General features: G+C 38.7%; 1 protein-coding gene across 1 annotated transcript in view; it reads right to left on the reverse strand.

Annotated features, from left to right (window-relative positions):
* LOC6651905 (echinoderm microtubule-associated protein-like CG42247) overlaps nt 1–14209 on the reverse strand; it is a 148609-nt gene that overhangs the window by 100254 nt on the left and 34146 nt on the right. Inside the window, exon 2 of the mRNA XM_023180971.2 lies at nt 3515–4559. Within this exon, the coding sequence (XP_023036739.1) occupies nt 3515–4363 (849 nt within the window). The 5' untranslated portion in view covers nt 4364–4559. The remainder of the gene's footprint in view (nt 1–3514; nt 4560–14209) is intronic.

Below are 14209 nucleotides of genomic sequence, written 5' to 3' on the forward strand. Positions count from 1 at the left end.
ATTATAAGTAAACCGTATATAATAATAATAATAAATACATTGAAATGGTATATTAAAGTCGCCAAAATGTATGTAACAGGCAGAAGGAAGCATCTCCGACCCCACAAAGTATATATATTCTTGATCAGGATCAACAACCGAGTCGATCTAGCCATTTCCGTCTGTCCGTCCGTCTGTCCGTCTGTCCGTATGAACACCTAAATCTCGGAGACTGTAAGAGCTAGAGCCACCAAATTTGGTATGTAGACTCGTGTAGTATGTAGAGTGATCAAGTTTATTTCAAATTTTTGCCACGCCCCTTTCCGCCACCGCAATTCAAAAAAGCGTTTATCTCAAAAACTATTCCAGCTAGAGACACCATATTTGGTATGTATATTCGCTTAGTAAATGCACACATTTTGTATGTATAAAAATTTCGCCACGCCCTTTTCCGCCCCCGTAATTTGAAAAACTTGATTATCTCCCGTATTTTTTTACCTTATGCAATCAAATTTGGCACACTTTAATTTAATACTAATATCTAGCAAAATACCAAATTTGATCAAAATCGGAAAACAGTCGAGCTATGCATATAAACGTTTTTCCATAAGGCCGGAGTTGGCCGTTGGCTGGTGGGGGCGCTAGGGTGCTCGTATGATTGAGTGAGCGAGATACTAAAATATGCTTGTAAGAAGCATGTGAAAATGCGGGTACATGTCATAACGCCCAGTGTCATAAGGCCCTTGGGCCTTATGTCGCAAAAATGTGTGTCTTAGCGCCCATGGGCGCTAAGACACTTTTAAATGTTAACTAGCGCCCACTCCAAAAACGAAATAGCGCCCGAGGGCGCTACGACACAATTGAAGAATATTCAATAAAATATTTAAAAAATGTAATTGTTTTGTTTTCTTATTTTTTAAAGCCCTTTAATCGTGTCATAACGCCCATAAAAAAGTGAAATAAAGTCCGGCGTGCTTTATGTCACATTTAAAAGTGTCATTGCGCCCGTGGGCTTTATGTCGCAAAATGTGTGTCATAAGGCCCAAGGGCCTTATGACACTGGGCGTTATGACATGTACCCTGAAAATGCATTTGTTTAATAAAGTTGAAATATTTGCTTCACTGGTGTATGGTATACCTAAGTCGGCGAGACGACTTACTTCATTTTTATTTTGTTTCCACGTTTTTACCCTTTTTTCGTTTTGTGCAAATTTTTTTTTAGTCTGTTTTTCATGACTTCTTAGAGTGAAGTCAGGGTTTTGTCTAGTCGTTTGGCTACATATTATTAATTTCCTCAAGTGAAACCAAGCCACAAGTTTTTAAATTGGCCTTTTTTTGTATACGTGCAATTTTCCATTTATTTTTAAACTCAATCGTCGTGCGGTATTGTTCTTTGTGCTTTTTGTCGGAGCTGCGCGACCCATTCGGCACAGAGCTCGACTTCGCCCAAAGCCTGCAGCTATGCAGCCTCGGCTTCTTCATCATAAGTTTTGATTTCATATGAGGTGTTTGCCAAGCCGCGGGCGGGGTGCGGGATTGACTCTACCCCAGCTCAGAAGTTGGCGGAGAAGTGGAAGTTCCTGGTTTTCTCATTCGTCCTTTCCTTTCGTTCCTTCATTTCCATTTTCTTGCTCTCCTTTTTACACCCGGCACCCTTAGGGTGAAATGGTATATATAAGTCGGCAAAATTGATGTAACAGGCAGAAGGAAGCTTTAACGACCCCATAAAGTATATATGTACATATATTCTAGATCAGCATGAACAGCCGAGTCCATCTAGCCTTGTCCGTCTGTATGAACACCTAGATCTCAGAGACTATATGAGCTAGAGCCACCAAATTGGTATGTAGACTCGTGTAGTATGTACAGTAATTCAGTGCATTTCAAATTTTTGCCACGCTTACTTCGCCCGCGAAAATTAGATAAAACCGATTTTCTCAAAGACTATACTATCTAGAGACACAAAATTTGGTATGTACATATACTGGCTTAGTACTCGCACAGATTGTGTTTGTTTAAAAATGAAGTAAGAAAGTCGTCTCGCTGTTCGCTTCGGTACAATGCACCAAGTGGAAAAAATATTTTAAATTTCAAAAACCAAACGAACATATGTCTATGAAATTCTTTCTACATGCCTCATAGTATACGAGACCACGAGCACTCTAGAGCCGCCACAACCCGATTTTAGTAAAATTTGGTAGGTTGGTAGAAATAGAATATAACGGTAAGACTAATAAGTGTGCTGAATTTGATTTTGATATCCAAAAAATTGGGGAAAGCAATCGTTTTTATACCCTTGCAAAAAACCCACTGTACGGGTTTGTTTCTCAATAACTTCGTTATTTTCTGAGCTCGTGAAATTTAATATTGGTGAGTTTATTACACCTATAAACGACTGTGACAAATTGACTATTGACAAATGACTAAGATCGGGTGACTATATCCTAGAGCTTCCATAGGAACGATTGGTGGAAAACATGCATGAAATGGCATGTATTTATAGAAAGTAGACTGAGTAAAGGCCATTTTAAGCAGTATCAATAAAATTGCATTTCTTTGTTCAGTTATAATAATTCAACCTAATCATTACTCTAGATAACTTTGCTCTCTTAGAACTTGTTGGCTCTCTTAAATTATTCACCTATGTATAAAATAAGAGTAACTCTTCGCGGCACCTGTTTTCAATGTGGCAAACTCGCAAGCACCAAGCTAATTGTTCGAAAAAAAACCAGTGGACAGGCGCTAATATAGGCCTTGCCGAAGTTTGTACACCCTTGATAGTTATTTTTTTTTTGTTACTCTTCCCTTACCTAAAAACCCAAATTCCGGCGCCCACAAAAGCAAAAATCCCACAATTTTAGGCTGAAATAGGAAAACAAATGTACATAAATGCAGCAGGCTTTTTTATTGTCTAGCAAATATGTATGTATATAATATGGTTAATATAGTGCTTAAGTAAATAACCCAATGGGCGACAATCGCAGAAGTGACAAAAAAGCATTTGCTATCAAAAGTATTTCAGTCTTAAACATTAACAGCTATGAACTTGTGTCGTTGAGCTGATCAAAAATGTATGTACTTTGTATGGTCGGAGATGTTTCGTTTTTTGCGTTGCTCACTTCTAACCAAAATTAATATACGCTTTTTGTAAGGGTATAAAAATAATAGTAAACGCAAGACTCCCACAATCTCAGACTAAGTCGTGTAAACGAGTGTGTGGCTCGTTTAACTCCGACTCTTACTCTGAGGTCAGTCGCGAAAAGAATAAAAATAAACAACAAAAAGCCCTGAAAACGAGCACAAGGAGAGAAATCGAAAGTGGCTTGCATGCAAAAAGGGAGCAGGTCAAAAACAATAAATAAGGCGAAAGCTTTTTTAGGCCAAGTGAACAAGTTGAAAGAGGACGCTGACCGCAAAAGAAAAATTCAGCTTATATAGTTTTATACGAAAATATTCAAATTTCTATTGATTTTACGAGGACCCTGACGTGAAGACTTATAGTAAAATTGTATAAATAAATGCAAATCCAACTTACCTTAAATGCCTTAAATGAGGAGACGACATAGAAGGCCCCATCTTCCAGTTCGTCTAGGTGATACTTTCGATCGCCATCCATTGAGAAGACATAGCGGGCCCCTCGGGGCAAATCCATTTTCGGAGAGATTTTGTCTAGCAAATTGTCCAACGAGGTGACATCCCTGCCGGGGCGATAGCGGAGCTCCACACCGGGAAAAAAGGGATCCCCATTGCGATAGAAGACTACTCTTCGAGCTTTCCAATACGACAAATTGGAATAACGTGAAGCGGCGGAGCTTGAAATTTCCGGTCGAGACTTTGAACGCACAAGGGGTACAACAGGCGGTTGCTCCGAATTCTCACTCATGTTATCCAAATATCCAGGGCTGATTGCGCAACTTGATCCGGCTCCTCCGTTACGCTGTTGCCAGTAATCGGGTACCCCGCCTCTGCCCGCAGTTGCACCTGCTTCTGGTGCTGGTCCAATCCCAGCAGCCAATGCCGGCTTATCTTCTGTTAGGTCCTCCTCGTCATCGTAGTTGATTTGAAAACTCGATGATATATTGCGTGTGGGGCTCTTGGTGGGGCTACTGCGGTTGCTGTCGTTATTATTGCTCTGGTGAAGTAGCTTGTTGCTAGCGTTATTATTTATTTGGTTATCATCGAACTGAGTCGTCTTCGGCGTAACGTTTCCCTCGAGCTGTGCGTTCGAACTAATTTGTGGCATTGTTTGTCCAACAAGCATGGGTTCGTGACTAGCAGCAGCTGCTGCGACGCTACCGCGGTCTTCGTCCAAATCAACTCCTGCCCCATTATCGTCATCCGCAGCACCAGGTCCACCTATATAGTCATTCTCTTCGTTGGACATTGTCCTTGTAGCTAGTCGCGCTCTCTCTTAACGAACTCTTTATGCCTTGCGTGTCTGATTTGTTGTGGTCAACCAAATTTGCTGCGTCGACGCAGACGCAAACCTTTTCTCAGGTGGCTCTGCGCTGATTCCAGGCGCTCTATAGTCTGTAGTTGAAGTTGGGTTTTCGCGCTGCGTTGATGTTTGCCAATCCAAGCTATTTAAATGCGAAATTTTATATATTAAACAATAAATCAAACAAAAAATATTTTTATTTCTAGAATAAAAATATAAGTATGTACAGTACGATCTAAGAACTTTCCATTTTCGACTTTAGTTCCTTTTTTGATGAAATAATGCATATATTATAAATACATTTTATAATACTAAATATAGTAAAGTTTTTGCTTCATAATTTTTATATTATTCACGAGTTAGTTGGGGGGTTCTGGGATCTTAGACTAAAAATCAAATTTCATTGCGCCACTCAACTTAATCCTCCCTTAATCAATATACCAATAACTCTCCAAAACAATGTGTCCATGTCCAGGCTTGCGCCCAAGAGGAGTCACACTTGTGGGGCAACACTCTAGTAGCTCGGTTCAATGACTGTCCGAACACTTTACAGTGTCTTTGTGCATTAAACAGACTGAAGAGTTCTCACTCAGTCAGCGAGAACAGGCAGGCATTCACACTTTTCTGTCACAGCAAAGTCGGGCACTTGAGGCAAAAAATATGGTGTATTCTTCGACTTATAAAAAAAAAAGGTTGGATATTTTCGCAGTTTTGGTCTCAGTTGTGGTTTTACTCCAAACATTTTACACTCGAACTACTACAACTACATATACAATCAGCCGTACAAACATTAACTTTTCACGGCATTGGAATTTCGTATGTTTAAGGACTGTAGACAAAAATGTTGGCGTAAAAAAACATATTTTCTTTTTGATCACTAATGGGGTTTTACCTTCTCTCTGTAAATTCTGTTTGTACTTTTATTGTAACACGTTGCTTTTTGCTTCTGTTTTATTTCGTAGCCAATTAGGTTAATGACACTTCGGTTGCCGGGGTTATTTGTGCATTGCTTTTTTCATACCATTTTACTTTGCATCTTCCACTTCAACTAATGGCCTATCAATCACACTACCCAATTGTCTCAGGCCATCAGTAACAGAACACATGCACACTTTATATTAAATCGGATATAATGAACTCGAAGAAATTATGAAGCAGCAGCAGGTGCAGTTTATTAAAAAGTTGGATCAACTTTCTTTTCGTCGCTCAAAAAAGGAGAAGAAATTCCGTCTGGCAACTTTGCCGGTCAAAATGTTTTTGAATTGTGTTTCACGTACCTCTGTGCCATGTGCCTCGCTGACTTGTCCACTCTAAGCTCGACAACAATTTTTTTAGAGAGTGCCTCGAGTCGTTCTCGTAATAGTCTTCGTCGTCGTTGAAATACAGTTTGTTGTTCTTGCTGTTGCTTTGTTGGGTCTGTGTGCAAGTGACTGACTTATGGGGCTAGTGCTGCCATGTGACCCATACTCAATATCCCATACCCCCAACCTGAACTCCTAATTGTGCCCTGCTTACAAAACCACTAGCTAGGTTTCTCGTTGTACAGCCCAATCAAGAACCCCCCTCCAACGCCTATACACGTTATTTCGTCTGCTAGAGGACTTTTTGTTAGGCTCTATTTCTTAATAATTTAATTTGTTCTGCCTTCTCATTGCACTATTATTAAAAACTATGGGAAAAAGCAACGTGTACTTGCTCTAAGCCGTAGCAAAGTAGTCTCTAGAAATAAAGGCTCTGTATCCATTGGTCAGGTCAGACATCACTTAACATGATTTTTCAAGCTCCGGCTATGAAGGAATGCATAAAATATTCACAAATTTCTAAGTCAATTCAAATTGATTCCAAAATATTGATAAGTTTTTATTGTATGAAAATAGCGAAACCAAAGCTTGGTAAAACGTTCATTAACAATAAATATGTTCCTTTTTGACTCACTTGTTCACTCAAATTTGGCACAGTCTATAGGTGTCATGAACTCACCAATATTAAATTTCACGAGAATAGCTCCGAAAATAACGAAGTTATTGAGAAAAGTCACTGTTCGTGACTTTGCCGTTTTTATGGCAGCTATATGATATAGTGGTCCGTCCCAGCTGAATCCAAAATATACAAACTGTGCAATATACCCAAGCCTACGTGCAAAATTTCAACTTTGTAGCTCCGACGGTCTAGAAGGAGTTCGCGTCGATCCAGACGGACGGACCAACGGACATAGCTATTTGAACTCGTCTCGCCGTGCTGATCAAGAATATATATACTTTTTATGGTCGGAGATGCTTAATATACCTTTTTTGCAAAGGTATAAAAAGAAAGTGCATTTTGTGTGTTTATTTTGGTATTCTACTTTTTCCAGATAAAACACTTGATGATTTTGTAACGAATAATTTATAACACGACTCCAAATCAACGACAGTTTTCTTCAGGATGATATAACCACTTGGAATGGTAACGCTGTTTTCTGGATGAAAATGAAAAAAAAATTTTACAGTTGTATACGACACTGCTGAGAAACTGTATATTATTGGAAGATTTAAATGGTCTCTGAGAGGATCAAAACATTGCTAGTTGTGTTGTAAAAAGGATCAAGGACATTTGTGACCAGATTTCAAAAAATACCCTCTTTTATTGTAAAAAATAAATTGATGTTTATAATGAGATTAATATGTTATATGTTTAAATTAGTTTAGTAGCTTTTGTATAAATAGTAGTAGTATAAATAGTAGTAGTAGTATAGTATAGTATAAGTTGCTTTGCGTCTGTTTTCTTTATAACTACATCTAACTGGCTAATTTGATAGAGACATTCCAACAAATGAAGAAGTTTTCCAGAGAATAAAACTATTTGGATGTGTATATCGATATTCTTGAGTCGATCTAGTCATGTCCGTTTGTCTGTCCGGAGGTAGGCTTGCGGTCCCTGTAAATGATGAACCTATTATAATATATTTATCGACATGCCAAATTTGTCAACGAATCGCGTGGACAAATTCATGTAGAAAAGAAGATTAAAATATATAAACTACTTGTAAATTTGTAAGTCGTGGCTTTCTAATTAAAGTTAATTAATGCTTATATCGACTTGGTTTATCATTGTGACCAAGAATGAATCAGTCGGAACAGTTTTCTTTTCTGCGTTACAAACATCTGATAAATTTTATAATACCCTCTTGTACAGTTTCTAATAATTTTTGTGCAGTTTGCACCACTGTAATACGTTTTACCGTATAACAAGGTTCTCCAAATCCGACTTTCTTGTTCAGTTTGCGCCATTTTCTACACCGGAGTGAAGGGACGATTCGCATTTGTCCTTTGGTTGTGTGCTTTGTCGTAGCCATCGTCAGCTACTTGAAAGTCAACACCGACAACCCTTGTCCAGAGCACTCGAGCTCCGGCTTATGCTTCGCGCACATGCAAGTTTTTATACCATGTACCCAGAGGGTGAAATGATATATTTAAGATATATTAGGATGCCTTTCCGACCCTATAAAGCTTATATATTTTTGATCTGTATTAACAGGTACCTTGCAATTTGAAAAACCACTGATTGTCACAATTAATTAATTATGACGATCAAATTTCTTACATTAATAAATTTTGTAAGAGTGTGAGAGTCAGCAATACGAGTGCTATGTATATTAAGGTTGATATGCATTTGAACTTATAAATCTATATAAGGTGGTTTATTAAGTGCATGGAATTATCAAAGTCGACGCGATTACTTGCATAACTCAGCTGTTTTGGCCAGGCCCATTTGTATTAAATAGACGACAGCTGAAGTTCTAACTGCGGCGATACTTCGCATTGTGAATATTTTCTGTGTCAGGCGTAATTAAAGTAAACGCAATGGTCGGGATTTTTTTAGTGGGTGCTTTTGTCGCACAATTCGGCCAAACGTTTATGGAAGTTTGTTTTTATTACAAAACTATTACTCGTACTAGGACCTAATATTTGTTCATTTTGCTCTTTTCTTTCCCTCTTTTCCCTTTTTTTATACCCTTGCAGAGGGTATTATAAAATTGGTCAGACGTTTGTAACGCACAGAAGGAGACGTTTCCGACCCCATAAAGTATATATATTCTTGATCAGCATGAGAAGCTGAGTCGATATAGCCATGTCCGTCCGTTCGTCCGTCGGTGCGTATGCGTTTTACTCAGCCATCTTAAGAGTTATTGGATTGAAACTTGATATTTGAATTACTTATTACCCGGGTAAGATAAAGTATGAAAATTGTCAGGATCGAACCACTATATCATATAGTCATAGAAAAAACATAGGTGAAGAAATTGGAGTATCCTTATGAAATGTACTAATATAATAGCATTGGATATAAAACCTCAGATCCCAAAATTTGAATCTGATCGGATAAATAAAACACAAGTTACCGTCAATATAAATTGGCTTAAGCACTGCCTACTACGTCCTCATCAAATCAACAGAGCACACGCATACACACACAGACGCAACGCTACATGAACTGTATGAGTATGCGTGCCGTGCTTTGCTTAGTGAATGATTGAAGAAGAAAAAATTGTAATAACCAGAGAGCCGGAGCTAACTTCGACCGCGTCAAAGTTTGTATACCCTTGCAACTTTTTTGGTAACTCTTTCCTTACCTATAGCCATCAAAATGGAAAAACGTTTTTTCTAAAAAGGCTAAAGTTTGCGAAAGAACGGCCTACAATCTTAGCATAGGAAATAACTAAGATATTGATCAAAGTCAATGTTTTCCACCGATCGTTCCTATGAAAGCTATATGATATGTATAGTTACCCGATCTTTATCGAATTCGGCACAGTCATTAACAGATATATTAAACTAACAAATGTTTAATTTGAGAGCACTCGCGTCAAAAGTAACGAAGTTATTGACAAAAGTCACTGTTTTCGAAAGATTGTTCTTATGGGAGCTGTATGATATAGTCACCCGATCTTGATCAAATTTGGCATAGTTTATATGTGTAGTAAAGTCACCAATATGAAATTTCACGACAATAGCTCAGAAAATAACGAAGTTATTGAAAAAAGTCACTGTTCGAGACTTTGCCATTTGTATGAGAGCTATGTGATATAGTGATCCGATCCGGCTGAATCCGAGATAAACAACCCCTGCAGTATATACAAGCCTACATGCAAAATTTCAAGTCTGTAGCTTTAACGGTCTAGGAGGAGTTTGCGTTGATCCAGACGGGCGGGCGGACGGACATGGCTACTCGAACTCGTGCTGATCAAGAATATATATACTTTATATGGTCGGAGATGCTTCCTTCTATGCGTTGCACACTTCTGACCAAAATTAATATACCCTTTTTGCAAGGGTATAAAAAGAGAAGTAATGTTTTGTTCGTGTATTGATGAATCGAGTTGCAGGGAAAGAAATTTCAAAATGTAAAAACATTATTGCCAAAAACTGCAAGTGTATAAAAACTTCGATATTGCCGAAGTTAGCTTCTTTGATATTTCTTTTTAAATTAATCACAGTTATACATATGTATGTATGTATTTGTTCTTTTGCATGGGCGTTATCAACGTTTGTTTGGAGTTAATGTATTATTTTAATGTCATATCCGGTGAATTGCGTGATTTGTAGATTTTGCATTTACTAAAATGTAACTCATAATTTAAATGTTAATTTGGTTGGGAAATACTTTAAGCGTTATATGTTAATAGAGAAAATTACCTTGTGATTGCAGACATTTAATTACAATCAAGCAATTGGCCGGTTGTTTTTGTTGGCGGGTTTCAATTGGCGGATATAAATTTAGATCCTGGGTATGTGTTTACTTTGAGTTGAATCCCCCAATTGCCCTCGCAAATTTAATGTGTAGTATTTGGCATTTGGCATAGTCACCAGCCAGTTTCATTTTCAACTGTCTAATTTTCCCTGAACGGGCAAATAATTATGTTAACACTCACACATACTCATTGGCAAACTGCTAACAACTTCAATAAGCTGCTTGAGTAAATTATATTCTGTATCCGTGCATGGAAGCAAGAGTTTTTATTTTTATACCCTTGCAAAAAGGGTATATTAATTTTGGTCAGAAGTGTGCAACGCATAGAAGGCAGCATCTTCGACCATATAAAGTATATATATTCTTGATCAGCATGACGAGACGAGTTCATATAGCCATGTCCGTCCGTCAGAAGAAAAATTTCTCCTCGAACCCCCACCCAACCGTTTCTCCACCGACATACATTCGCGAGTCTGAAAACATTATCTGTTAAGACGACTCGGAACCTACTGTAGTGTTAAAAAAACGCTTAGAACGGGAACCAGTTGAACGGAAGACGGACGAAAAGAGAAAGTCTTTCGAGTTGTCTTAATAGGAGATATTATGACATTTATACACGTAAACGAGGAAAAATGGCTTGGAGCAAATTAAAGCACTTATTCTACATGTAGTGCTAGTGTAGCAATTTTAACGTAACGTCGATTTCGTGAAGACGCGTATTTTATTTGAAGTCTGGATCAACGGGACTTTTCAACATATGACATCTGCTGCCAGCTTCTGTATTGCATCACATTGTGTTGCTGTCAGCTGTTTACATGTTTCGTTGTGTCAATTCTGTTTACTGACGTTTACTTATTGTCTACTTTCGTTTGTTAAACTTTCGTCATTCAATTACTTGCTACTTGCGAAGAAATTGAGATGTCGACTCTTGATAAGTGGTTAAAAAAAGTTGATGACCTGACCTGAATGACCTGAGTAAGTACATATTTCACTGATACATTTTTTCAACAATTGTAATTCACCGATAAAGCTAATTGTCTGTTGGTATGTGTTTACGAGAATGAAATTGTCGGTGAGTATGACGTTTAGCTAGATTGAGTTTTTCAAATGCTGTACGAAAGGTGTTTTGTTTTTGGTAATAATGCGGGTGCTTAGATTGGGATTATAATCGTCCAACAGACGTTGACGATACGTTCAAGCAGCCCCTACGACACCAGAATAGGGCCTGTTACGCGCGAGCCCAAGAAGATACCTGCCCACGTTCCACCAGACCGACCTACCGGGAACAACAACTAAGGTTGAAAGGTATAATAGGATGTCTACTCCGTCTACGTTGTACCGACAGATTAACCTGAGCTAATAACTCAGGCAAGTCCATTTCACTATTTAGCTTGTGCATAAAAAAATGAAGTAAGTAAGTCGTCTCGCCGACTTGGGTATACCATACACCAGGTGAAACAAATATTTAGAATTTCGAAAACCAAATGTATGTCTACTAAATTGTTTTAACATGCCTCATACCGTTTGCTATCTCGCTCACTCTACAAACACACAAGCACTCTAGCGCCGCCACTAGCCAACGGCCAATTCTGCCCTTATGGATCGCGTAGCAAAATACGTTCATACGTATATTTTGTATGTTTCTAGTCCGATTTCAATCAAATTTAGTAGTTTGATAGAAATAGATAAGATTTATTAGTCTGCCAAATTTGATCGCGATGGTCAAAAAATTGCAAGAGCTAATCGGTTTTTTCTAAATTATGGAGGCGGAAGTGGGCGTGGCAACATATTAAAATATATGTATTCTGCGCGCATACTAAGCCAATATACATACTAAATTTGGTGAGTTTAGCTTTGTTAGTTTTCGAGAAAATCTGTTTTTTTAATTTTCGGGGGCGGAAATGGGCGTGGAAAAATTTTTAAATAGTCAATATCTGCGCGTCTATTAGGCTAACTTACATACCAAATTTAATGTCGGTAGCTTTCACAGTTTTTAAGAAAATCAGAGTTATGTAAATTCCGGGGGCGGAAGGGGGCGTGGCAAAAAGTTGGAACAATTATTTTCTGCGCGCTAACTAAACGAGTATATAAACCAAATTTGATGTTTCTATCTGCTATACTTTTTAAGAAAAACAGTTTTATGTAAATTCTGGGGGCGGAAGGGGGCGTGGCAAAAATTTGAAACAAACTCGATAAGCGTACATACTACACGAGACTGCATACCAAATTTGGTGGCTCTAGCTCTTATAGTCTCCGAGATCTAGGTGTTCATACGGACGGACGGACGGACAGACGGACATGGCTAGATCGACTCGGTTTTTGATCCTGATCAAGAATATATATACTTTGTGGGGTCGGAGATGCTTCCTTCTGCCTGTTACATACATTTTGGCGACTTTAATATACCATTTCACCCTATGGGTGTATGGTATAAACACCATAAATAATTCTACGGTTAATTAAGGAAGGAAGGGTAATAACAAGACATTGCGATCCCAGCTTAAGCCACGAAGTGCAAATGGCAAGAACTGCTTTTGAACGAATTCAAGTCTAGTCTAGTGCGAATCATATTGAGGTGACCAAATACAAGATCCATACTCTAAAATAGGACGGACAAGCGAAGTTAAAAGAACTTTAGTTGAATAAGGATCGTCTAATTCTTTTGACCATATTTTAATGAAACCTATTAGTTTACTTACATGAGTACGCCCAAATCATTTATACTATTTAGACGTTCTAAAGGACTATTTTTAAAAAAACCAGAGGGCCGGGGCGAACTTCGACCGCGTCACAGTTTGTATACCCTTGCAACTTTTTTGGTAAGTGGAAAAGGCTAATGTTTGCGAAAGGGCCTACAATCTTAGCATAGGAAATAACGAAGTTATTCAGAAAAGTCACTGTTTACCACCGATCTTTCCTAAGGGAGCTATATGATATAGTCATCCTATCTTGATCAAATTCGGCAGAGTCGTTAGTAGGTGTAAAAAACCCATCAATATTTCACGACAATAGCTCAGAAAATAACGAACTTATTGAGAAAAGTTACTGTTCGTGACTTTGCCGTTTGTATGGGAGCTATATGATGTAGTGGCCGATACGGCTGAATCCGAGATATACAACCTGTGCACTATATACAAGCCTACATGCAAAATTTCAGCTCTGTAGCTCTTACGGTCTAGGAGGAGTTTGCGCTTATCCAGACGGACGGACGGACGGACAGACGGAAGGACATGGCTATTTAATATTTATACTTTATATCAAGGATGGCCACAGTGGCTCTTTTGGCTCCTGTGGCGCTTTACCAGCAGAGGCTGGGCAGAGAAAAAGGTCATTTTGCGAGTCGACGCACAGAAAAATTTGTGTCTCGAGTTTTATGACGGGTCATAAAACGACCTTTTTTGGGTCGAGCGAGCGATCGTCGTCGAACTTTTAGGCAGAGGGATGGCCACAATCGAATTTTGTGGGTGAGGGGGAGAAGGGTCGCGATCTCAAGCTCGCAACTTTTAGGCAGAGGGACGGCTAAATCCCGAATTTTACGGGGAGGGAGAAAGAGGAACGCGATCTCGAGCTCGCAACTTTTAGGCAGAGGACGGCCATATCCCAAATTTTGCGGGGAGGAGGAAATCGGTCGCGAGCTCGAGCACTCATCAATAACAACCCTTATTTTTTACTTGTCCCTCACTCCCTCTGCCGACAAGTTGAGAGCTCGAGATCGCGTTCCTCTTTCTCCCTCCCCGCAAAATTCGGGATTTGGCCGTCCTTGACCTTTTTCTCTGCCCAGCCTCTGCCGCTGATGCTCTGGCTCCCAAGTTACATTTCCGTGGCCACCCTTGCTTTATGGTCGGAGATGCTTCCTTTTATATACCCTTTTTGCAAGGGTATAAAAATAATCATATGATACAATAATCGATTAATTTTTTTTGCCATCACTATATTTGTAATGCTAAACACAAGGCTTTTTAGATAAAACGTTCTCCATTTTGACGGCAATAGGTAAGGAAAGATTAACAAAATAAATTTGCAAGCGTATACAAACTTCGTTAAAAAAAATTACATAGTTTG

The sequence above is a fragment of the Drosophila willistoni genome (genome assembly GCF_018902025.1).
Source record: "Drosophila willistoni isolate 14030-0811.24 chromosome XR unlocalized genomic scaffold, UCI_dwil_1.1 Seg106, whole genome shotgun sequence".
Taxonomy (NCBI): domain Eukaryota; kingdom Metazoa; phylum Arthropoda; class Insecta; order Diptera; family Drosophilidae; genus Drosophila; species Drosophila willistoni.